Raw genomic sequence first — 22,988 nt, 5'->3', positions numbered from 1 at the left:
ACCCTAGGCCTTGAACCAGTCATTTCTCCAAGGTGCCATATCTTTTACTGCGAGATTATATTTAGAAATCACAGATTAAGTGTTGTAGTGTTCATTTCTTCTGGGTTTCAAAGTTTCTAGAGTTTTCAGGAGATGGAGCTATAAAATACACATTATTTTAAAATAAAAATATGTGAGTTCATATTGATGTTTTAAGTTCAAATTTAAGAATGAGATTTATTTATTTATTTATTAGATGGAGTCTTGCTCTGTCACCCAGGCTGGAGTGCAGTGGCACGATCTTTTTTTTTTTTTTTTTTTTTTTTTTGAAACGGAGTCTCGCTCTGCCACCCAGGCTGGAGTGCAGTGGCCGGATCTCAGCTCACTGCAAGCTCCGCCTCCCGGGTTCCCACCATTCTCCTGCCTCAGCCTCCCGAGTATCTGGGACTGCAGGCGCCCGCCACCTCGCCCGGCTAGTTTTCTGTATTTTTAGTAGAGAAGGGGTTTCACCGTGTTAGCCAGGATGGTCTCGATCTCCTGACCTCGTGATCCGCCCGTCTCGGCCTCCCAAAGTGCTAGGATTACAGGCTTGAGCCACCGCGCCCGGCCAGTGGCACGATCTTGGCTCACTGCAATTTCTGCCTCCTGGGTTCGAGCGATTCTCCTGCCTCAGCCTCCCTAGTAGCTGGGATTGCAGGCACGCGCCACCACGCCCAGCTAATTTTTGTATTTTTAGTAGAGATGGGGTTTCACCATGTTGGCCAGCTGATCCGAACTCCTGACCTCAGTTGATCTGCCTGCCTCAGCCTCCCAAAGTGCTGGGATTACAGGCATGAGCCACCAAACCCAGCCTTTAAATTTTTAAATTTTATTCTTGTATCACTTTTCTATTTTACTAAAAATATTGATTCCAAGTAATCTTAACATGTTTCAATTGTTTTATCTTAAAAATATAATAGTTTCAACATAAAAATATTGATATTAGTACTAATAATAACTACAAATCCAGTTAATCTATAAGGATTTGGTAAAAACTTTTATTTTTTAAGGCATTTAAAGTTTTTCATGTATGCTTATTTAACCAACATATGCTTACATTAAACAGTTTCAGTTTAATATTTGGTTATTTTAAATTTTATTTTCAGTTATATTAAAACTTTATATCATTTTGATTAAACAACCACATAAAAAGTTACATTTACAAAGTCTTACCTCCATCCTGAACTTTATCCCTCTTCCCTTTCTTCTCCTACAGGTATAACCATTTTTTAAAATTCGTTTTTAGTTTATGCTTCCATTGTTTCTTTTACAAAAAAGAGCAAAATGCCTTTGCACATGCATATAATGTTTACACGGTTCCACACGTAACACCAAAAACATCGTACAATAAAAATTGTTCTCCATTTTGCTTATTTTTACTTAATACTATATAGTGGAGATCGGTTGGTAACATTAGATAGATTTTCCCCATTCATCCTTACAGCTCTGTTATGTGTGTGTACTACAGTTTATTCAACCAATCTCCTACCGATGGACATTTAGGTCACTTCCAGTTTTTTGTTATTATAAAAAGTCACAATTATTACACCTATTCATAATGATTAAATTTATTTTATAATTTTTGCTAGCAAATTTTTGGTATAATTCTTAGAAGTAAAGATATTACGTTAAAAGGTAAATATATATATATATGTAATTTTACCTGTTATTGCCCAATAAAGATCATTTTCCCAACAGCAATGTGTAAGCATCATCTATTTTCTCATACATTGCAAACAAAATTTGGCAATTTGTCAACTTGATAAGAAAGGTGGTTCTAACTTGGCTCTTTTTCTGAGTGGATTTGAGCATCTTTCTATATATTAAATGGCAATTACATTTATTTTTCCATGAAAAATTCACATCTTTGGCTCGTTTTTCTACTTTGTTGCTTGTTTTTTTCTTCTCAAAACTTAGGAGTTTTCTTTATAATAGGAATATTAGGCAATTGTCTGTTACATAAATTGCAAGTTCGTCCTTTGCCATTTGACTTTGCTTATGATACTTTTGCCAATGTCAAATATTATTTTTGTCAAATCAATTTTGTAAACCATTTGTTTATGTTGGAACAATTTTTGCTCTGTAGGCTCCATCTATATTCCCAAAGACAGGTAGATATGGGGGCCAATTCTTCCCAGGCATATACTACAGGCTCAGTATATGACACTTTTCTAGCTAATACCTATTTTCATATTGTAGAATTAGAGCCAGTCATGATACCATATAACTTTATTTTTGTTTCTTTTTCAGTGTTGTCAGGATTCTATTATCTTGCTATGCAACCATTTTACAACAAGATCTATGTAAACCAAATTTAATTTCAGATTTTTTGAGCTTTGAGTTTGTTCTTTTTTCTGGGTTGTTCCTTTCTGAAAAATGGCAGTGAACTATTCAAAATTATTTTATTTTATTCTTTAATATAGAAACTCTTTAAGGATAAAACTTTAAGGATAAAAACCTTATTTGTCTCATTCACTGTTTAAGGATAAAACTCTTTAACAATAAAACTGTTTAAGGATAAAACTCTTTAAGGATAAAAACTTTGTCTCATTCACTGTTTCCTATGGGTTTTAACCAATATATATTTAAAATTTTGGTAGTCACAAAAAACATTTTAATTGCAATTTAAAGTATGACCTACTCAAATTTATTTGCTTGGTTTAAATAATACCTTATCTTTCTCCCTAATGACATAAGGGATAAGCATTGAGAGTAACTCAAAATAATTATTTCCATTTTAATAACTGAAAAAATTATATTTAGGCTTCAGCCTTTCTTACTTATTAATTTCTGAGAGCTCTCTTGTAAAAGCCATGGGTTTTCTGAGAACACACAAGTGCTAGAAAAGGTAAGATTGTTAAACAAAAATTGTGATTAATTATTATTAATCTCACAAAATCTCTGTTATATCTGGAGCACAAAATAGGCAATACATTTCTGTAAAAAAAGAAGAAAGGAGTCAAGAAAAGGAGGAAGGGAATAAATAAATGAAGAAAGGAATAAAAAAGACTATGAACTTTGCTACCTACAACATATATTTATGCATGGCAATTCTGTAAAAATATTTAGAAAAGTCTTCAAAATACGCTTATGGTGGCTACTATAAATTAAAACATAGGTTAAACTTACCAAGAACTCTTATTGATAATGTGTAGATACCCAAGGCAAAAGACTTAAGCTGTGGCTTAATACACCTAAAATCAACAAAAGCACCATTATAAGAAATATATAATCCATTAAAGCAAATAGAAAGTTGAATGTTAATCTGCCTAACATGCATGAAATCATGTTAGAATTCAAGTGCCATTTATGTTGAACCCATTGGTGTGCTAACATAGGGAGGGCAAAATATGTAAAAGCCATATTCCATTTCATGCAATGCTATAAGAAGTTTATAATTAATATTTTTAGAAACTAAATCACCCATACATGCCATATTCATATGGTGCTGATAAAGTCAAATTTAAATTTAATCACCAAAATGGCAAAGATTCAGAATAAAACTCAAATTTCTAAGAAATTGTTAGAATTTGAAGCAACAATAAATAATTAATAGCCTAAAATTTTTATGGCTTTTTGTCTAAAAGCATAGGGCCAAATTGATCAGAGTTGATATAATCACTATGGCATGCTAAAAAGTTGTTGCTAAATAAAGGGAATTTTAAAAAATCAGAAAAGTGCAAAAACACCTAAATAATAAGAGTGTCATTAATATGACTGTAAGGCTTAAACTGATTGGCCTATGAAATTTAATAGTAATAATCATGGTGATATATAAAATAACTGCTGAGTGTTAACCACAGTATTTACTACTTCTTACATATTATATCATTTAGTTTCTGTTTAAAAGAGGCAAAAAAAAAAAAAGACACAACTTTCCTTCTTCTGACATCAAAATCCACAATAGTTAATATGACGGACTAGTGGTTAGAAAGATGCTTTCTGTGGTAAGTAACCTGATTCTACACTTGGCACAATATAAGAAGATGTTGAAGAAGTAGCCACAATATTCTGGAAAGTCTAGGACAATGTTTTGCCATTTTGTCAAACTCAGGCTGCCATTTGTAAATGTAACTATCTCATGTTCTCCATGTTGTATTTCCCATGATTTGATGAAAGCTGTTTTGAGAATAGCAGGTTTGTGGATAATGAGTTCTGTTTTCTGTTTGTCATTCCTAAACAATTTCCATGATAAAAACTGTGGGAAATTAAAAATGTATACAATACTTTGCTTAGTCTTACTTTAGAAAAAAATTAGTATTCATCCTTAAATATATGAATTAATTTGAAAATCACCCAGTCCACCTCATAAATGTATAGAAATATTTGCAAAGCTAAAGCTAACTCAATTAGGATGAAAATATTATAACTGAGGCTTCTGTTTTCAAAACTATTTTACAATTTGGATTCATATAATTTTTACAGATGTATGATAGCATAATCAGTAAAAAAATATTCGAGCACAAATTCTGCTTTAATAGGAGAAAAACGTTATAGGGAATTTGAATGGAGATATAAATACAGGAACAAGGAAATATGTAATGCTTGTCACTGTTAAAGTAGTTATACAATTCTCACTCAGGTGATGCTGGTTATCAAATCACTATTTTTTAGATCCCATTAATTACATTAGAAAGTGACTTACATTTAAGACCGTTATTTTTAAAATAGAAATATTTATAATATACCAGAAATCAATATTTAGTTACTATTTAAACTTATGATAAAGATTTTATGTGTCAAATTATAAATATGCAAGAAGCTACATACTTTTACCATTTTTTTTTAGGGTTTTATAAGCAAAAATGGTTGAAGTCATTAATACGGTCTGGCTCTGTGTTCCCACCCAAATCTCACCTTGAATTGCAATCCAAATTTTAATCCCTGCATGTTGGGAGAGGGACCTCTTTGGAGGTGATTGGCTCATGGGTGTGGCTCCCCCATGATGTTCTTGTGATAGTGAGTTCTCACAAGGTCTGATGGTGTTGTAAGAGATTCTTCCCTCTTCACTCTGTACTTCTCTCTCCTGCGCCTTGTGAGGAAGGACTTGTTTCCCCTCCCCTGACTATTGTAAGTTTCCTAAGGCCTCTCCAGCCATGCGGAACTGTGAGACAATTAAACCTCTTTCCTTTATAAATTACCCCATCTCAAGTATTTCTTTATATCAGTGTGAAAATGTAATAATACAGTCATTAACATCATGGATTAGGAGCCTCAATTTACCCAAAGCCATGAAATCCCCCAGAGATAATTCCAGTCATGGCAAAAATATACAGATAAAGCAATATATATATATAAAATAAATTCTAATATTATTTTATTAGATGAGCCTTAAAATATTTTATAAATTGTATTTCCCATGATTTGGTGAAACTATATTTAATCTAAAATGCATGTTACCTATGCTAATTAATATTATCACCAGCGTTAGAAGTTGGATACTACATTTATTAAGCAACTCTAGTGATGTAGGCACTAACATTGCCTCCTAGACCAATAGTTTGCAAACATTTTTAACTAAGAAAACTTCTATTCAGCCACATTTTTGTATAAATACCCAAAGTGCAATAACATATAAAAGTGAAACAAGGATGTGGGACAAGTTCCTTGAAAAAAAACTAAGAGGAATCATAAGGATTCCACAGAAAAATAATTTAAATCATTGCTCGAGATGATTGTGTCTTATATTAAAGTTAGAATAGGGAGAATCAGTACTCACCTCAGAAGTAATATGTACCCAGGTATGCCACCTAGGGATAAAGTATAGGATGTGATGACTGAAATTACAAGGAAATACAGAAACATTTGGGGACATCCATTGTCTTTCTGACATCTTCCCACTATGCCTGAGGAATTTCCGGATTTAGAAGCTGCAATTCCCACACATGTGCAGTTGTAAAATATCTGTAACACAATAGGGAAAAGTCCAATTATTTCAGTAACATTTAAATAAAATTAAAGATAGTTACTTTAAAAATTTTTACAGCACCATAGCCATGCATTACATAAACAATGAGGAAATATTCTTTTATTTTTCTGTATTAGAGTATATTGAGCAAAGCAAAATCTATACAGATCAACATTTCATTATCTAAATAGCAGATGGTTGATCTACAAACTACTGATCCTATACAACAATCTCAAAGCAAATCCTGCCTAGTCTAACCATACCTTACCTCCTTCACTACCACTTCCAGTTCTAAGTAACCATTATTTCTTGCCTAGATTGTTACAATGCTCCCTTTATGCTCAACTTGTTTCCACTCTTACCTAGCTAGAATCTGTTTTCCACCCAGTAAGCGAAGTGAACCTTTAAACATGACAGTCAGTCATGTCATGGATCAATATCCTCAACCTGCCAGTGGTTTCTCATTATACTTGCATGAAACCCCACATCCTTATAACAGTTTACACTTTCTCCATCATGTAGCACCTGCATGCCACTCTAATCTCTCCATTCAGTGATCTTCCTTCTCTTCTTTTGTGTCAGTCACACACATGACCTTTGCAAAGACCCCATTTTGCCCTTTTCAAACTTCCCCTCAAACCTGGCAAGTTTATCCATGCCTCATGGCCCTGCTATTTTCCCTGCCCAGGCAGCTCTTCTCCTCGGTGATCACACAGCTGGCATCCATACTTTAGTTCTCTTTTCAGAGGTTTTAATAGAGACCTTCCACGACTACCCATTAAAAAAAAAAAACTCCCATCTCTCCATTTTCTTATTCCAATTTACGTCTTTTTTTTACAGGGCTTCTTGCTACCTATAGAATCAGGATATCCTATATTTACTTATTTTTAAAATATACTTTCCCAACAGAATGTAACCTCTGTGAAAGCAGAAACTGCTGCTTTGTTATTATGCAACCGGATAATGGAATAGGCTCTCATCTTAGGCATTTGATAAAACTTGGTTAAGTAAATGGGCACAATTTGAGGATATGACACAATTTACAGTGGCTATGAGAAAAAAATAATTCTGGTGCATAAAACTAAACTAAATTTTGACTGAAGAGAGACAATTTGTATAACCCAATAGTTTATTATTGAGTAAACTCAATAGTTTATTTCTGCAAATTTTATTTATGAATGTATACATATAATGTTATCATTTTAATCACAAAAGAGTTTGTGTGTTTTTAGACAATAAATAAAGCTGTCATTTCCTTTTCTAAAATAGTAGTAATATAGATTTTTTGTAATGTCAAGTTGAAAACTTTGAATCTTAATTCTAGTTGCCCACTAGGTAAATGAGTTAAGCAAGTCCTTTGTATCTCTGTGCCTCAGTTCTCATATGAAGAAAATACTGAAAACAATGCAAATTATTTTAGGACCATGAGATTTGAATGTAATTTTGTTCTTAGAACACCAATCTTTAGCCCTTCCTTATAATGTCTTTTATAAATGGTAGCTCTGATTACGAAAAACCTTCATGCAGCTGTGAGCAAAAATAACAGTAGCTGAAAGAAAAATAACAAAGAAAGAAAGCAAAGACAGGAAGAAAAGAGAAGTATGAAAACGTATTTCAGATGAGTAGGTAGTCTTATTCATTGTTGCTAGAAACCAATCCTTTTTGCTCTAAATTAGTCAAAATGACAATACAATGAACAGAGTCAATCAACAAGCATAACTCTGTATCTGTGGATATACAGCCTAAGCATTCATATCTAATATATAAATAAATGAAATATATGTGTGGTCTAATTTTCTGCCCTCTAGGATTGTCAAATAAAGGCATATGTAAATAAGTCAAATAGGATATGTAAATAAATGAAATATATGTATGGTCTAATTTTCTGCCCTCTAGGATTGTCAAATAAAGGCAAATTTAATCAGTCACCAATAGGAAGCAGTCTCAAAGAGCAAGGATAAGCAAGAGTCTGGGACAGGAATGGAAAGGTGTGCTTAGAAGAATGAATCTGTTAACGATTTAAGTACTTTATATCCTTCACAATTGCTGTCTGCTAAGGATTGAATATTTGTCCAAAGTTCATATGTTGAAATCCTAACCTTCAATGTGATAGTATTTGGAGTACAGCATTTAGGAGGTAATTAGTTCATGAAGGTGGAGTCCTCATGAATGTGATTTTAGTGCCCTTATAGGAAGAGACAGGAGACCTGTCTCTCCCTGCCTGCTCTCTGCCATGTCAGGGTAGAAGGTGAAGATGGCCATCTGCAAACCAGAAAGCAGGTCCTCACCAGGCACCATATCTGCTGGCACCTCAATCTTGGGCTTCCCATCATCCAGAACTATGAGAAATAAATGTTTGAAGCCACCCATTCTATGGTATATTTGTTATAGCAGCCTGGACTGACTAAAACTGATTCCTACCTATATTTCCTACCTCTTCTCCCTCTTCTGCCCTATGGAAACCCTCCATTCCAGCCCACCTGCCCTTTCATTATTATACAAATTGGCTTGATTTTCCAAACAAAGTTGTCCTAGAACCATCAATTTCCTCATAATCAGATCCCTGACCCCAAGGTCTAGAATCTCTAGACCTAAGCCTCCTAATACTGGCATCTATTTGTCCATCCCCTAAAACCTCCAAGGACCACTGGTCTTGGGGTCAGAAGACAGGGATCTGAAAGCGTATCTTATTATATGATCATATGACAGACATTCTCATTCAGGGCTAACACTTCTTAAAAGCAAAATGAGAGAAATAGACTACATAATTACAAAACTCTTCCACCCTATTTCATGACTCTAATTCTCACCCCATTTTTTCCAACAACTCCAGTACTACTAGGAATAGTTATAACATTTTCTTTTTCTACATAAAAGGACCAGGCAGCAGAGGGGTAAGCCTCCCACTGGTAGTGGTCTGCTGTGAGCCCCCATAGAGTTTTGTTGTTTATATTGTAACAGGACCATCACCATATACTTGAGAGGTGATTTCTTACAATATTTTTTCCACTCCTGTTGGAGGTTTGACAACCAGCAAGACAAGCTGATACATATGTGATTCCATTTTCACCACACATGGGTTCCCATTTTGTCTCTGAACATTTGCATCTTGAGTTGCAATCTGAAAAGAGAGCTCGTTCATGATAAGAGACAGGTTTGGTTCTGAAAAGAAATATAACAATATAAAATATTACCTCTTGGCAGGTAGCACCCGAATATTTTCAAAAAAAAATCAATGTTCTTGAGTGATATAAATGACACTACCAACAAAATTTGCCTTTTAGAAACACAGTTGTCATCAGAAATGCCAGCTTCTGGTCAGGAAATGTAAGTTTACTAATAAAAAACTTTTTTTGAAAGTTATCTTTAGAGGTTTACAAATTCACATGATGTCCAATTCTTAGCTTATAGGTTTCAGTCTACTGTCCCTAGGATCATCTAATATATTTCTGTGCAAAGGTGTACAACAATAGCTAACAAGGTAGAAAAGTAAACTTTTAGAGCAATTTATGACATTACTTAAATGCATCACAGGTGGTGTGTGTGTGTGTGTGTGTGCAAATTTCATTCAGAATTGTTGTCTAAATGTGAGTGGAATGGCTGTTGCTAATGGTCCATTAAAAGCAAAAATAGCCAATCAGTTATCAGTTAATTCTCTTTCGGTGTTTGCAGGAGTTACATGTCCTCTTGCATATGTGTTACCAATAAGTGCATTCTCAGTTCATTCAACCTTTCTCCTGTGTATCCTACCAGTGTGTAGTGCTCTTTCTTAGCTGATAGCATCCTTTCTTGCTCAAATTCGCAAGTAAGTTCAATGACTTATCCATTTATTTGTTCATAAAATTTTACTGGAAACCTACTAACTGCTAGCTCTGGGAGAATAGGAGATAGTTACAAATATTAACGAGACAAAATTTGTCCCCCTCCAATGGACTTTTTTGAGTTATTACACAAAATTTTGATTGCATTCTTTCTTTTCTCCTTCATTTTTTTTGTTCTCTGCCATTTGCTCTTATATTTACCCTTCATCTCTCCCAGTATTCTCTCTCCCTCACTTTTTTTTTCTGTCACATGAATGGCCTAATCCTCCTGCTTTTATCCTTTTTATGATTCATTTCCCTCTATTCTTCTCAAAGGGAACTTTTGCAATGGTAAGTCATTTCTATCTGCACCATATATGCCATTCACTGGTCCTCCATACTTCATTTTTTCTGCTCCTTATTTTCAAATGTGTTTATTTATTTGCTTATTCCTCCTCTTCCCCCCACCCATTTTTTAAAAAAAATATTTGAGGAGCTTAAACAAACAAGAAATACACTGAAATATACAATCAACAGAGGTAGGAACTATTTTTTTATTCACTCCCATATCTCCAGAACCAAGAATAATTCCTGTCACACAGATAGCTAAGAAACAAAACTTCTAGTAAGTTAGTTAATTTAAAAAAAGATACTTTATTTTGGAGAGAGAAATTAATCACTTGGATTCTGCCTCTGAGAAGTATTGTCACTAATGATGGCAACCATAATTTCTTAATCAATGTAATACTCCATCTAGTAGAGCTGGTATGATGAATTCTGTCACCTCAGAAGTACAAACCAAAGACCTCTGAGATGTCTCCAAATAGTGTGAAAGGGTACTGAACTAGGCCTTCCGAGATGTGCTATAGGAATGTTTAATCCTATTCCCTTCCATAAAATTTTAATTGTTAACTGAGACTGTTTGTAATATCTGAAAGTATAAAACTTGCTCAAATTCACACTGCTTGCTAGTGACAAACCTGGAAACAGAACCCTGCAAGCCCTCTTGATTATAAATTCTTATGTCACATCAGAGTTATCCTTGTTATTGCAGAAGAGAGATTTCCTCCATTATCATATCTAAGGCTTGTCTTCAGTTTTCCTATTGAATATCCAGGTCAAGACAGCGTTTGGAATAAAGCAACATGGAAAACTCCATGGGAATCATTTTATATTTTATAAAGAAAAATACTTTATGTTATTGAGAGTAAGTTTAATTTATCACCAGGAGCAGGAATCAATGACATACATGTTTTCTGAAGGGTGTGCTGACAGTAGATTTGTAATTTAGAATTTTAATTATAAGAAGAGTTTTGACAAATATGCCAGAATGTTTATACCCAAATGAGATTTTCTTTCAAAATAGTTATTTTGAAAGATGAGAGCTTTTCCTTAAAGGTTAAATCTTTGCCCTTGTTAAGAATATTCTCAAAAATATACAAAGAAATTTCAAAAGAAGAGCCTTAGAATATTTTAAACAACAATAGCATTACTGCAATAGTTATAGCCTTTCAAGGTGACTGCTTTGAAGAGGCTAGTACTCACTCAATGAAAATGTTACCTTTTATTCCTTTAAAATATTTAATCTTTGATTATGTAGGAATACTTTTAATGGGAATCTCAAAGTTTACTTTTGTTGTCTGCTTTGTGTTTACTTTTGGCTTAGAAATTATAATGTAGAGAGAATGTTCTACTTTGAGTTATGCCCGTGTTCAAGTCCCAGATCCATGCAGTTACCTTTAAACAAGGATAACAAAACTAACCTCATCAAGGTGTTCTGAGGATATAAATGAGATCATGAAAGTTAAGGTGTTTTGGAAATCACAAACTATAAAGTCCTCAACAACTGTCCCTCTACCGTGAGGATTTCTGGGGCAGTTAAAGATGGCACTGGGCTTCTGCTCTCTCCAAATGGAAGAATCTTCTTCCATTTCATAGTTACAAATAACATTCTTAATCCACATCGCTGACTTTCACTAAGGCAGCACTACACTCAGCTGAGTCTAACAATGTGGCTTTGATAACTCCCAGAAGCCATAATTTATGAACTTTGCATTAACCAATTTTCCTGAACATTGTAGATGGCCAAAACTATAACAGGTGCTCATTTAGCAGCAGGTGAAACCAGGTTAATAAAGGTGATGGAAGTTGGAACATAGAGACAAGACAGATAAGCAGTGGAGCAAGAGTAGGAAAGGAGATGGACAGCAGGCTGTAAGCAAGAAGCCACAGAATAGGCAGGAAACAGAATATAGTGTCAGGAGTGTTTGCCTTTGAGCCACAGGCAGAGTTTCAGTGGCTAGGCAGATACAGTTGGAGAGGCCTTCCTGGCACACGATGGAGGCTTGATTTTTTTTTAGAAAACAAATAATGCATAGATAGGTGAAATGATGAAGAAAGTTACCTCTGAAAACTCATGTTAAGTGGTAGAGTGATGGGAAAGACTCTCAATGGGCAAGGGCAATATAGTTTCTACAAGATCCAACCTTGTATTGAGAGAGACTCTGGAAACCAAGCAATGTAATCACCCACCTCATACAAGATGACAGGCCTGAGGGCATCACTAAATATTCTCCTGACCAATTGCAAGACACTCAGCTAAAGAGAACTTTTATGGAGAGCACTGGGTTGAAGGACAGACACTGTTTCCTGAAACTTTACATGATTCAAGCACAACAGCAACTATGGAGGATGGCAAAGAGGTAACTCCAGTTCCTCAGATGTCCAAAGGAGAAAAAAACTATTGTTTCCATGAATGGCACATTTATTTTGTGTCAGGCAAGTAGTATTCACTTTCATGTATGTTAGCTTGCTTAAACCCTACAAAGGTTTAAAAGGTAGTTATTCTGTTTTTAAGATGGGAAAATTGAAATTGGATTAGTTTAAACCACATGTACATGATTTCATTAAGAATAGACAGAGGCATGATTCAAGGTTTGTATTTCCACTATCATGTTGTTTTTCTAAATTAATCAGGTTGGTTCTCTAGTGTAAAATACGGGTTTAGCAATTTTTATATTTCTCTAAAATCAAAGGAGATGACAAATTCTGGTGACAATAACAGATTCTAAATATTGTCAGTTATTCCATAGTTGAGATGTTTAAAAATCAAATTCCTTTTTGCAGCTCCACCAATAATTGATTTAGTTAAACAAACCAATATCCTCAAACTATTTAATGAGGGAACATACCCTTGGTAGGAGACAGTTAGTCCTGCCACATCAGAATTTTCACAGCCCAGTGCAAACAGGGAAAGGAATAGGAGGTAACCAAAGATAGATGATCCCAAGTAGAGTTTTGCAGCTCCACACACACTGATTCTGAATTTTTTCATAACTATCCCCCCAGAGAATATTCCAAGTGCCACTGCTGGAATGTTGATGAGCCCTGAGAAATGAGAAAAATATATCATTTGTGAATCTCTGAAAAAGATCTGAGTGCAATAACACAAACTTTCTAAAGACTATTTTGTCACTTTAAATTATGGAAATATTCAGTCACTATCATCTACTGACATATACAAAGAGTGTATGATGAGTGTCTAGGCTATAGATTAATGGTGGTACAACTGTATGGTCTCAGGTTCTGTCTAGCACAATGTCTAGCACAGAGTATTAAATTAATAAATACCAAATGAATAAAAAAATCTTTCTGGTCTTTCTGGTCCAATTCCAGCATTAACAAGTACAATTAGGTGCCCATTAATGTTCTTTAATGTTGTGTATAAAAAATAATAGGCACATAGGATACAGAAAACTTTTTTTTTTAAGTCTTGGTTTCTGTTTTCTGGCTCCCACCCTGGCAAAATTTGTTTTTGTTGAGTCAGCTTCTTAGCTTTGAGTGCGGTATCCTTCCTAATAACAACAACCACCACCTATATTTATTTGCTAATAATGTACCAGCCACTGAACTGAGAATTTGATATGTTAATATTATCACATTGAATTTTCACCACAACCTTAAGAGTAGGCATATTATTAGCTTCACTTCAGAGAGCTATTTGTTCACAGTCACAGTTAGTAAGTGGGCAAAGCAGATTTGAATGCAGAGAGACTGATGTCAAGTCCTATGCTTTCAATCACTGCTATGTTGCCTCTCCTTCAGGGGTTTGGGAAATAGAATCCTTGATAAATAGATGCACATTATCTTTTTTGATAGATGTGCAACCTCACTAGTAATCTAATAACTGTGAGCTGTAAACAATACTAGGAAGAGGTTCAACTTAGTAGTTAAGAGCTTAGACTCTGGAATCCCAGCTGCCTGGGTTTAGATCTCAGTTCCACCGCTGAATAGCTGTGCAACTGCAGGTAATTCTTTGAATGTCTCTAAACCTGTCTCCTCATCTATAATATGGAGCTAATAGCATTGTAGAGGTCACTAAATTCCATTATTTATGAAGAGTTATCAGCACAACGTTTAGCACAAAAATATCATGCAATTAATTTCTATCCATCCGATTTACGAAGATGAAAATATTGGCGGTGGGGTGGGGAATGGAACCCTTATATTGCAAAAGACTTGGGAAAAGAGGCACTTTGGTGCCATATGTTGGATTGTAAATGGTGTAACTCTAAAGAAGAACAATCTGGCACTTAACAATAAATAAATTCTCTGCTAATTAGAATTTATTTATCATATTGTCTACCTATCAGTCATTGATGTCCATGTTTTCTTGAGGTTTTGAGATAATCCATCTCCTTCAAATAATGAAAGGGCTAAAGTTTGCATGTACTCTAGTCAACAGATAAGGTTCAAAGACAAAATCAGCATTTGCTGTAGTAAAAAATAATCTCAAGTACACAAGTCTGACTTACAACCCAATGTGAAATTGTAAAATAAAAATGAAAACACTGACATCTAGTGATAATGACATGCAAATTTTCTTCTTTCTTTCCCTTTTTTTGTTCTTTTTAAGTTTATATATTTAGTTTCTTAACAAAGCATCATAGAACCCCAAATATCAACATACAATGGTCTCTGGCTTGCTATTACATTATTTAAAAAAATATATTGTGGGAGATCAGTCAGAGTGGCAGAAGAAATTATAGGAATAGAAAGAAGCAGACCCTCTTGGAAGACCAAGCGTGGTTTGCATAACTTCAGATAGTTTGGCTGAAGGCAGCCAGATTCTCTTTTCAGGAACCAGATAACTTAGGGCACAGATACAAAGGAATATAGGGGAGTTTATCTAAATAGCTTATTTACTCATGTGGTCCTAAAAATCAACCTTTGATCACGGGCAGGATGGCCATCTCCTGGGTGGGGGCAACCAGGTTAATTACCCACGGGTGTGTTGACTCAAAGCGTTTGCCAATTAAATCTGCACTAAACAAATGCAAGCGTTATCAGCTTGGAGGGGCAGCCAACTCTCTTGGGCCCCTAGTGCCGGCAGCCCCCTGGCCCACTGTTATAGTGATTATCTGTGTCTGAGTATGTGTCTCAGCTGTCATGCAGCTGGGGACTGCAGGCCAGACCCCCGCAAAATATTTCTAACATGTACAGATGATAACAAAGGGACATTTTGATTCATCTGTTTTTATTTGACCATAGGTTGTATAAGTTAACATTTAAATTATCATATTAGAAATCATCCCACCTTAAAGGGGGCATGATCATGAAGTTAGCGAAATGAAAAAGAGAAGAAATGCTAACTTTTGCTTTTCCATCTGAACTGAGGTTCCTGGGTATGGTAAGCAGCAGAGATGAAAATCTGGAAACCTGAATAGCCAAAAGGCAACTTAGAGGCACCTGATTACTATTTTAAAAACAATGAATAGATTATAGAAAATATATCAACAAACCCAGTTATTTAGGGCCCAATTAATTAATGTTAGTGGTTTCTCCTAAATTTTCTGATTTTTTTTTTTTTTTTTTTTTTTTTTTTTTTTTTATTATACTTTAAGTTCTAGGGTACATGTGCATAACGTGCAGGTTTGTTACATATGTATACTTATGCCATGTTGGTGTGCTGCACCCATCAACTCGTCAGCACCCATCAATTCATCATTTATATCATGTATAACTCCCCAATGCAATCCCTCCCTCCTCCCCCCTCCCCCCTCCCCATGATAGACCCCAGTGTGTGATGTTCCCCTTCCCGAGTCCAAGTGATCTCATTGTTCAGTTCCCACCTATGAGTGAGAACATGCGGTGTTTGGTTTTCTCTTCTTGTGATAGTTTGCTAAGAATGATGGTTTCCAGCTGCATCCATGTCCCTACAAAGGACGCAAACTCATCCTTTTTTTATGGCTGCATAGTATTCCATGGTGTATATGTGCCACATTTTCTTAATCCAGTCTGTCACAGATGGACATTTGGGATGATTCCAAGTCTTTGCTATTGTGAATAGTGCCGCAATAAACATACGTGTACATGTGTCTTTGTAGTAGACTAATTTATAATCCTTTGGGTATATACCCAGTAGTGGGATGGCTGGGTCATATGGTACATCTAGTTCTAGATCCTTGAGGAATTGCCATACTCTTTTCCATAATGGTTGAACTAGTTTACAATCCCACCAACAGTGTAAAAGTGTTCCTATTTCTCCACATCCTCTCCAACACCTATTGTTTCCTGACTTCTTAATGATTGCCATTCTAACTGGTGTGAGATGGTATCTCATTGTGGTTTTGATTTGCATTTCTCTGATGGCCAGTGATGATGAGCATTTTTTCATGTGTCTGTTGGCTGTATGAATATCTTCTTTTGAGAAATGTCTGTTCATATCCTTTCCCCACTTTTTGATGGGGTTGTTTGTTTTTTTCTCATATATTTGTTTGAGTTCTTTGTAGATTCTGGATATTAGCCCTTTGTCAGATGAGTAGGTTGCAAAAATTTTCTCCCATTCTGTAGGTTGCCTGTTCACTCTGACGGTAGTTTCTTTTGCTGTGCAAAAGCTCTTTAGTTTAATTAGATCCCATTTGTCAATTATGGCTTTTGCTGCCGTTGCTTTTGGTGTTTTAGACATGAAGTCCTTGCCCATGCCTATGTCCTGAATGGTACTACCTAGATTTTCTTCTAGGGTTTTTATGGTATTAGGTCTAACATTTAAGTCTCTAATCCATCTTGAATTAATCTTCGTATAAGGGGTAAGGAAAGGATCCAGTTTCAGCTTTCTACTTATGGCTAGCCAATTTTCCCAGCACCATTTATTAAATAGGGAATCCTTTCCCCATTTCTTGTTTCTCTCAGGTTTGTCAAAGATCAGATGGCTATAGATGTGCGGTATTATTTCTGAGGACTCTGTTCTGTTCCATTGGTCTATATCTCTGTTTTGGTACCAGTACCATGCTGTTTTGGTTACTGTAGCCTTGTAGTATAGTTTGAAGTCAGGTAGCGTGACGCCTCCAGCTTTGTCCTTTTGACTTAGGATTGTCTTGGCAATGCGGGCTCTTTTTTGGTTCCATATGAACTTTAAAGCAGTTTTTTCCAATTCTGTGAAGAAAGTCATTGGTAGCTTGATGGGGATGGCATTGAATCTATAAATAACCTTGGGGAGTATGGCCATTTTCACGATATTGATTCTTCCTATCCATGAGCATGGTATGTTCTTCCATTTGTTTGTGTCCTCTTTGATTTCACTGAGCAGTGGTTTGTAGTTCTCCTTGAAGAGGTCCTTTACATCCCTTGTAAGCTGGATTCCTAGGTATTTTATTCTCTTTGAAGCAATTGTGAATGGAAGTTCATTCCTGATTTGGCTCTCTGCTTGTCTGTTGCTGGTGTATAAGAATGCTTGTGATTTTTGCACATTAATTTTGTATCCTGAGACTTTGCTGAAGTTGCTTATCAGCTTAAGGAGATTTTGGGCTGAGACGATGGGGTTTTCTAAATATACAATCATGTCATCTGCAAACAGGGACAATTTGACTTCTTCTTTTCCTAACTGGATACCCTTGATTTCTTTCTCTTGCCTGATTGCCCTAGCCAGAACTTCCAACACTATGTTGAATAGGAGTGGTGAGAGAGGGCATCCCTGTCTTGTGCCAGTTTTCAAAGGGAATTTTTCCAGTTTTTGCCCATTCAGTATGATATTAGCTGTGGGTTTGTCATAAATAGCTCTTATTATTTTGAGGTACGTTCCATCAATACCGAATTTATTGAGCGTTTTTAGCATGAAGGGCTGTTGAATTTTGTCAAAAGCCTTTTCTGCATCTATTGAGACAATCATGTGGTTCTTGTCTTTGGTTCTGTTTATATGCTGGATTACGTTTATTGATTTGCGAATGTTGAACCAGCCTTGCATCCCAGGGATGAAGCCCACTTGATCATGGTGGATAAGCTTTTTGATGTGCTGCTGAATCCGGTTTGCCAGTATTTTATTGAGGATTTTTGCATCAATGTTCATCAGGGATATTGGTCTAAAATTCTCTTTTTTTGTTGTGTCTCTGCCAGGCTTTGGTATCAGGATGATGTTGGCCTCATAAAATGAGTTAGGGAGGATTCCCTCTTTTTCTATTGATTGGAATAGTTTCAGAAGGAATGGTACCAGCTCCTCCTTGTACCTCTGGTAGAATTCAGCTGTGAATCCATCTGGTCCTGGACTTTTTTTGGTGGGTAGGCTATTAATTGTTGCCTCAATTTCAGAGCCTGCTATTGGTCTATTCAGGGATTCAACTTCTTCCTGGTTTAGCCTTGGGAGAGTGTAAGTGTCCAGGAAATTATCCATTTCTTCTAGATTTTCTAGTTGATTTGCGTAGAGGCGTTTATAGTATTCTCTGATGGTAGTTTGTATTTCTGTGGGGTCAGTGGTGATATCCCCTTTATCATTTTTTATTGCATCTATTTGATTCCTCTCTCTTTTTTTCTTTATTAGCCTTGCTAGCGGTCTGTCAATTTTGTTGATCTTTTCAAAAAACCAACTCCTGGATTCATTGATTTTTTGGAGGGTTTTTTGTGTCTCTATCTCCTTCAGTTCTGCTCTGATCTTAGTTATTTCTTGCCTTCTGCTAGCTTTTGAATGTGATTGCTCTTGCCTCTCTAGTTCTTTTAATTGTGATGTTAGAGTGTCAATTTTAGATCTTTCCTGCTTTCTCTTGTGGGCATTTAGTGCTATAAATTTCCCTCTACACACTGCTTTAAATGTGTCCCAGAGATTCTGGTATGTTGTATCTTTGTTCTCATTGGTTTCAAAGAACATCTTTATTTCCGCTTTCATTTCGTTATGTACCCAGTAGTCATTCAGGAGCAGGTTGTTCAGTTTCCATGTAGTTGAGCGGTTTTGATTGAGTTTCTTAGTCCTGAGTTCTAGTTTGATTGCACTGTGGTCTGAGAGACAGTTTGTTATAATTTCTGTTCTTTTACATTTGCTGAGGAGTGCTTTACTTCCAATTATGTGGTCAATTTTGGAATAAGTGCGATGTGGTGCTGAGAAGAATGTATATTCTGTTGATTTGGGGTGGAGAGTTCTATAGATGTCTATTAGGTCCGCTTGGTGCAGAGATGAGTTCAATTCCTGGATATCCTTGTTAACTTTCTGTCTCGTTGATCTGTCTAATGTTGACAGCGGAGTGTTGAAGTCCCCCATTATTATTGTATGTGAGTCTAAGTCTCTTTGTAAGTCTCTAAGGACTTGCTTTATGAATCTGGGTGCTCCTGTATTGGGTGCATATATATTTAGGATAGTTAGCTCTTCCTGTTGAATTGATCCCTTTACCATTATGTAATGGCCTTCTTTGTCTCTTTTGATCTTTGATGGTTTAAAGTCTGTTTTATCAGAGACTAGGATTGCAACCCCTGCTTTTTTTTGTTCTCCATTTGCTTGGTAGATCTTCCTCCATCCCTTTATTTTGAGCCTATGTATGTCTCTGCATGTGAGATGGGTCTCCTGAATACAGCAGACTGATGGGTCTTGACTCTTTATCCAGTTTGCCAGTCTGTGTCTTTTAATTGGAGCATTTAGTCCATTAACATTTAAGGTTAATATTGTTATGTGTGAACTTGATCCTGCCATTATGATATTAACTGGTTATTTTGCTCGTTAGTTGATGCAGTTTCTTCCTAGCCTCGATGGTCTTTACATTTTGCCAAGTTTTTGCGATGGCTGGTACCGGTTGTTCCTTTCCATGTTTAGGGCTTCCTTCAGGGTCTCTTGTAAGGCAGGCCTGGTGGTGACAAAATCTCTAAGCATTTGCTTATCTGTAAAGGATTTTATTTCTCCTTCACTTATGAAACTTAGTTTGGCTGGATATGAAATTCTGGGTTGAAAATTCTTTTCTTTAAGAACGTTGAATATTGGCCCCCACTCTCTTCTGGCTTGTAGAGTTTCTGCCGAGAGATCTGCTGTTAGTCTGATGGGCTTCCCTTTGTGGGTGACCCGACCTTTCTCTCTGGCTGCCCTTAAGATTTTTTCCTTCATTTCAACTTTGGTGAATCTGGCAATTATGTGTCTTGGAGTTGCTCTTCTGGAGGAGTATCTTTGTGGCGTTCTCTGTATTTCCTGAATTTGAATGTTGGCCTGCCCTACTAGGTTGGGGAAGTTCTCCTGGATGATATCCTGAAGAGTGTTTTCCAACTTGGTTCCATTTTCCCCCTCACTTTCAGGCACCCCAATCAGACGTAGATTTGGTCTTTTTACGTAATCCCATACTTCTTGCAGGCTTTGCTCATTTCTTTTTCTTCTTTTTTCTTTTGGTTTCTCTTCTCGCTTCATTTCATTCATTTGATCTTCAATCGCTGATACTCTTTCTTCCAGTTGATCGAGTCGGTTACTGAAGCTTGTGCATTTGTCACGTATTTCTCGTGTCATGGTTTTCATCTCTGTCATTTCGTTTATGATCTTCTCTGCATTAATGAGTCTAGCTGTCAATTCTTCCACTCTTTTTTCAAGATTTTTAGTTTCTTTGCGCTGGGTACGTAATTCCTCCTTTAGCTCTGATAAGTTTGATGGACTGAAGCCTTCTTCTCTCCTCTCGTCCAAGTCATTCTCTGACCAGCTTTGATCCGTTGCTGGTGATGGGCTGCGCTCCTTTGCAGGGGAGATGCGCTCTTATTTTTTGAATTTCCAGCTTTTCTGCCCTGCTTCTTCCCCATCTTTGTGGTTTTATCTGTCTCTGGTCTTTGATGGTGGTGACAAACTGATGGGGTTTTGGTATAGGTGTCCTTCCTGTTTGATAGTTTTCCTTCTGACAGTCAGAAGGACTCTCTGTTGGTCTGTTGGAGATTGCTTGAGGTCCACTCCAGACCCTGTTTGCCTGGGTATCAGCAGCAGAGGTTGCCGAAGATAGAATATTGCTGAACAGCGAGTGTACCTGTCTGATTCTTCCTTTGGAAGTGTCCTCTCAGGGGTGTACTCCACCCTGTGAGGTGTGGGGTGTCAGACTGCCCCTAGTGGGGGATTTCTCCCAGCTAGGCTACTCAGGGGTCAGGGACACACCTGAGCAGGCAGTCTGTCCGTTCTCAGATCTCAACCTCCGCGTTGGGAGATCCGCGGCTCTCCCCAAAGCTGTCAGACAGAGTCGTTCGCGTCTGCACCGGCTCCCGCTACTTCCCCTGTTGGTCTTCAGCTGTGCGCTGTCCCCAGAGGTGGAGACTACAGAGACAGGCAGGCTTCCTTGAGCTGCTGTGAGCTCCACCCAGTTCGAGCTTCCCAGCGGCTTTGTTTACCTACTTAAGCCTCAGCAATGGCGGGCGCCCCTCCCCCAGCCTCGCTGCTGCCTTGCGGATAGATCGCGGCAGACTGCTGTGTTAGCAGTGAGGGAGGCTTCGTGGGCGTGGGACCCTCCCGGCCAGGTGTGGGATATATTCTCCTGGAATGCCTGTATGCTTACAGCGCAGTATTGGGGTGGGAGTTACCCGATTTTCCAGGTGTTGTGTGTCTCAGTTCCCCTGGCTAGGAAAACGGATCCCCTTCCCCCTTGCGCTTCCAGGTGAGGCGATGCCTCGCCCTGCTTCAGCTCTCGCTGGTCAGGCTGCAGCAGCTGACCAGCACCGATTGTCCGGCACTCCCTAGTGAGATGACCCCAGTACCTCAGTTGAAAATGTAGAAATCACCGGTCTTCTGTGTCGCTCGCGCTGGGAGTTGGAGACTGGAGTTCAATTTTCTGATTTTTTAAAATGTGGAAGTGGATAAAATTAGTTTTCCCTTTGTTTCAGGTTTCATCTTCCTTCTCCCGAAGAAAGTGCTGCTATGAATTTGAGATATATCCTTGAAGTGCCTACTTTTACACACATACATACATGCAATGAATATATAAAACATAGTACCTGACTATCAATGCCTTCCACAAAGTCAAAGCTGACACAAACAACAGAGTCCTACATTTTCACTCTCAATTCCATCTCCAAATTGCTTTATGAAAAAAGTATCTTCTGAAAACCAAACTCCGAACTGAAACCTTCAGAGCATGTTTCTAACATTTTATTTTATTTTGTAAAGTACCAATTGAACTCGGTACTTAAGGAGTAATAACACAAGGTGTAGCCTTGTCTGTAGCTATGTGCCGTGTTGGATTCCATTGACATCCCCCACCCCCAACAGCCTAGAATAGCCTGAGAACTGAAATGAGATAATCCTAGGGACATCTGCACCCTCAGTATAAATTATTAAAAATCAGGAACATCCTTTCTTGATTTACCTCTTTTTGGTGGACAGTGTTTCCTTGAAACTTCCAGAATATTTCTTGACTCCAGATCCTTCCGCACAAGATATTTGCTTTGTCTGATAAAAACCTCTACCCTCTTTCTTATGTTTTCATCTTTTAATACTTTCTTATCCTTTTCTCTTGATTTAGGTATGATCATCTTCTGCTTGAGAATTCTTCCTGGCTCCAAGATTAGGTTTGTTCTCCCAGAGTACTCTGAGCTTCCCCCAAGTAGAGTTCCTTCTCACAGGTTCCACCAGTCATATGGGGCTTCCAGGGGACACATTTGGCACCAGGGCTCACAACTTGGTCATCAGAACCTCATTTTCTCGCTCATCAGGTGTTCCTTGTGCAGGGGCCCATAGGCAGCAGACTTGATGCCTTAACAATTACCTGCTAGTTTTTTCAATTCATGTATCCCAACCTCCAACCAAACCCTCAAAGGAAGAATGGTGAATTGAATTGAATCCCATGTTCCTTCAATGGTTTCCAATAAAATGTGCTAAATGAATAAACTTTAGTGTATTAATTTATAGCACTTCTCCTGATATCTTACTCTCCTATTTCAAGATAACTAAATTATAACACAATTCCAAAAAATATTAGTACATTTCAAATATAATGTTGATTTGATTCTCCCTTTCAAATTTCACAGGATGTATTAAGTTGTCCATGCTGGGTCAA

General features: G+C 37.0%; 1 protein-coding gene across 4 annotated transcripts in view; it reads right to left on the bottom strand.

The window, feature by feature from the left end:
- SLCO1C1 (solute carrier organic anion transporter family member 1C1) overlaps positions 1-22,988 on the bottom strand; it is a 71,720-nt gene that overhangs the window by 7,576 nt on the left and 41,156 nt on the right. For all 4 annotated transcript variants that reach the window (XM_010361354.1, XM_010361356.1, XM_030939192.1 and 1 more), the window contains 4 exons: positions 12,918-13,113; positions 8,923-9,088; positions 5,738-5,922; positions 3,148-3,212 (listed from right to left, as the gene is read on the bottom strand). In XM_010361354.1, the coding sequence (XP_010359656.1) occupies positions 3,148-3,212; positions 5,738-5,922; positions 8,923-9,088; positions 12,918-13,113 (612 nt within the window). The remainder of the gene's footprint in view (positions 1-3,147; positions 3,213-5,737; positions 5,923-8,922; positions 9,089-12,917; positions 13,114-22,988) is intronic.

This window comes from Rhinopithecus roxellana, chromosome 10 (genome assembly GCF_007565055.1).
Source record: "Rhinopithecus roxellana isolate Shanxi Qingling chromosome 10, ASM756505v1, whole genome shotgun sequence".
Taxonomy (NCBI): domain Eukaryota; kingdom Metazoa; phylum Chordata; class Mammalia; order Primates; family Cercopithecidae; genus Rhinopithecus; species Rhinopithecus roxellana.
This window is presented reverse-complemented; position numbering and strand designations above follow the sequence as displayed.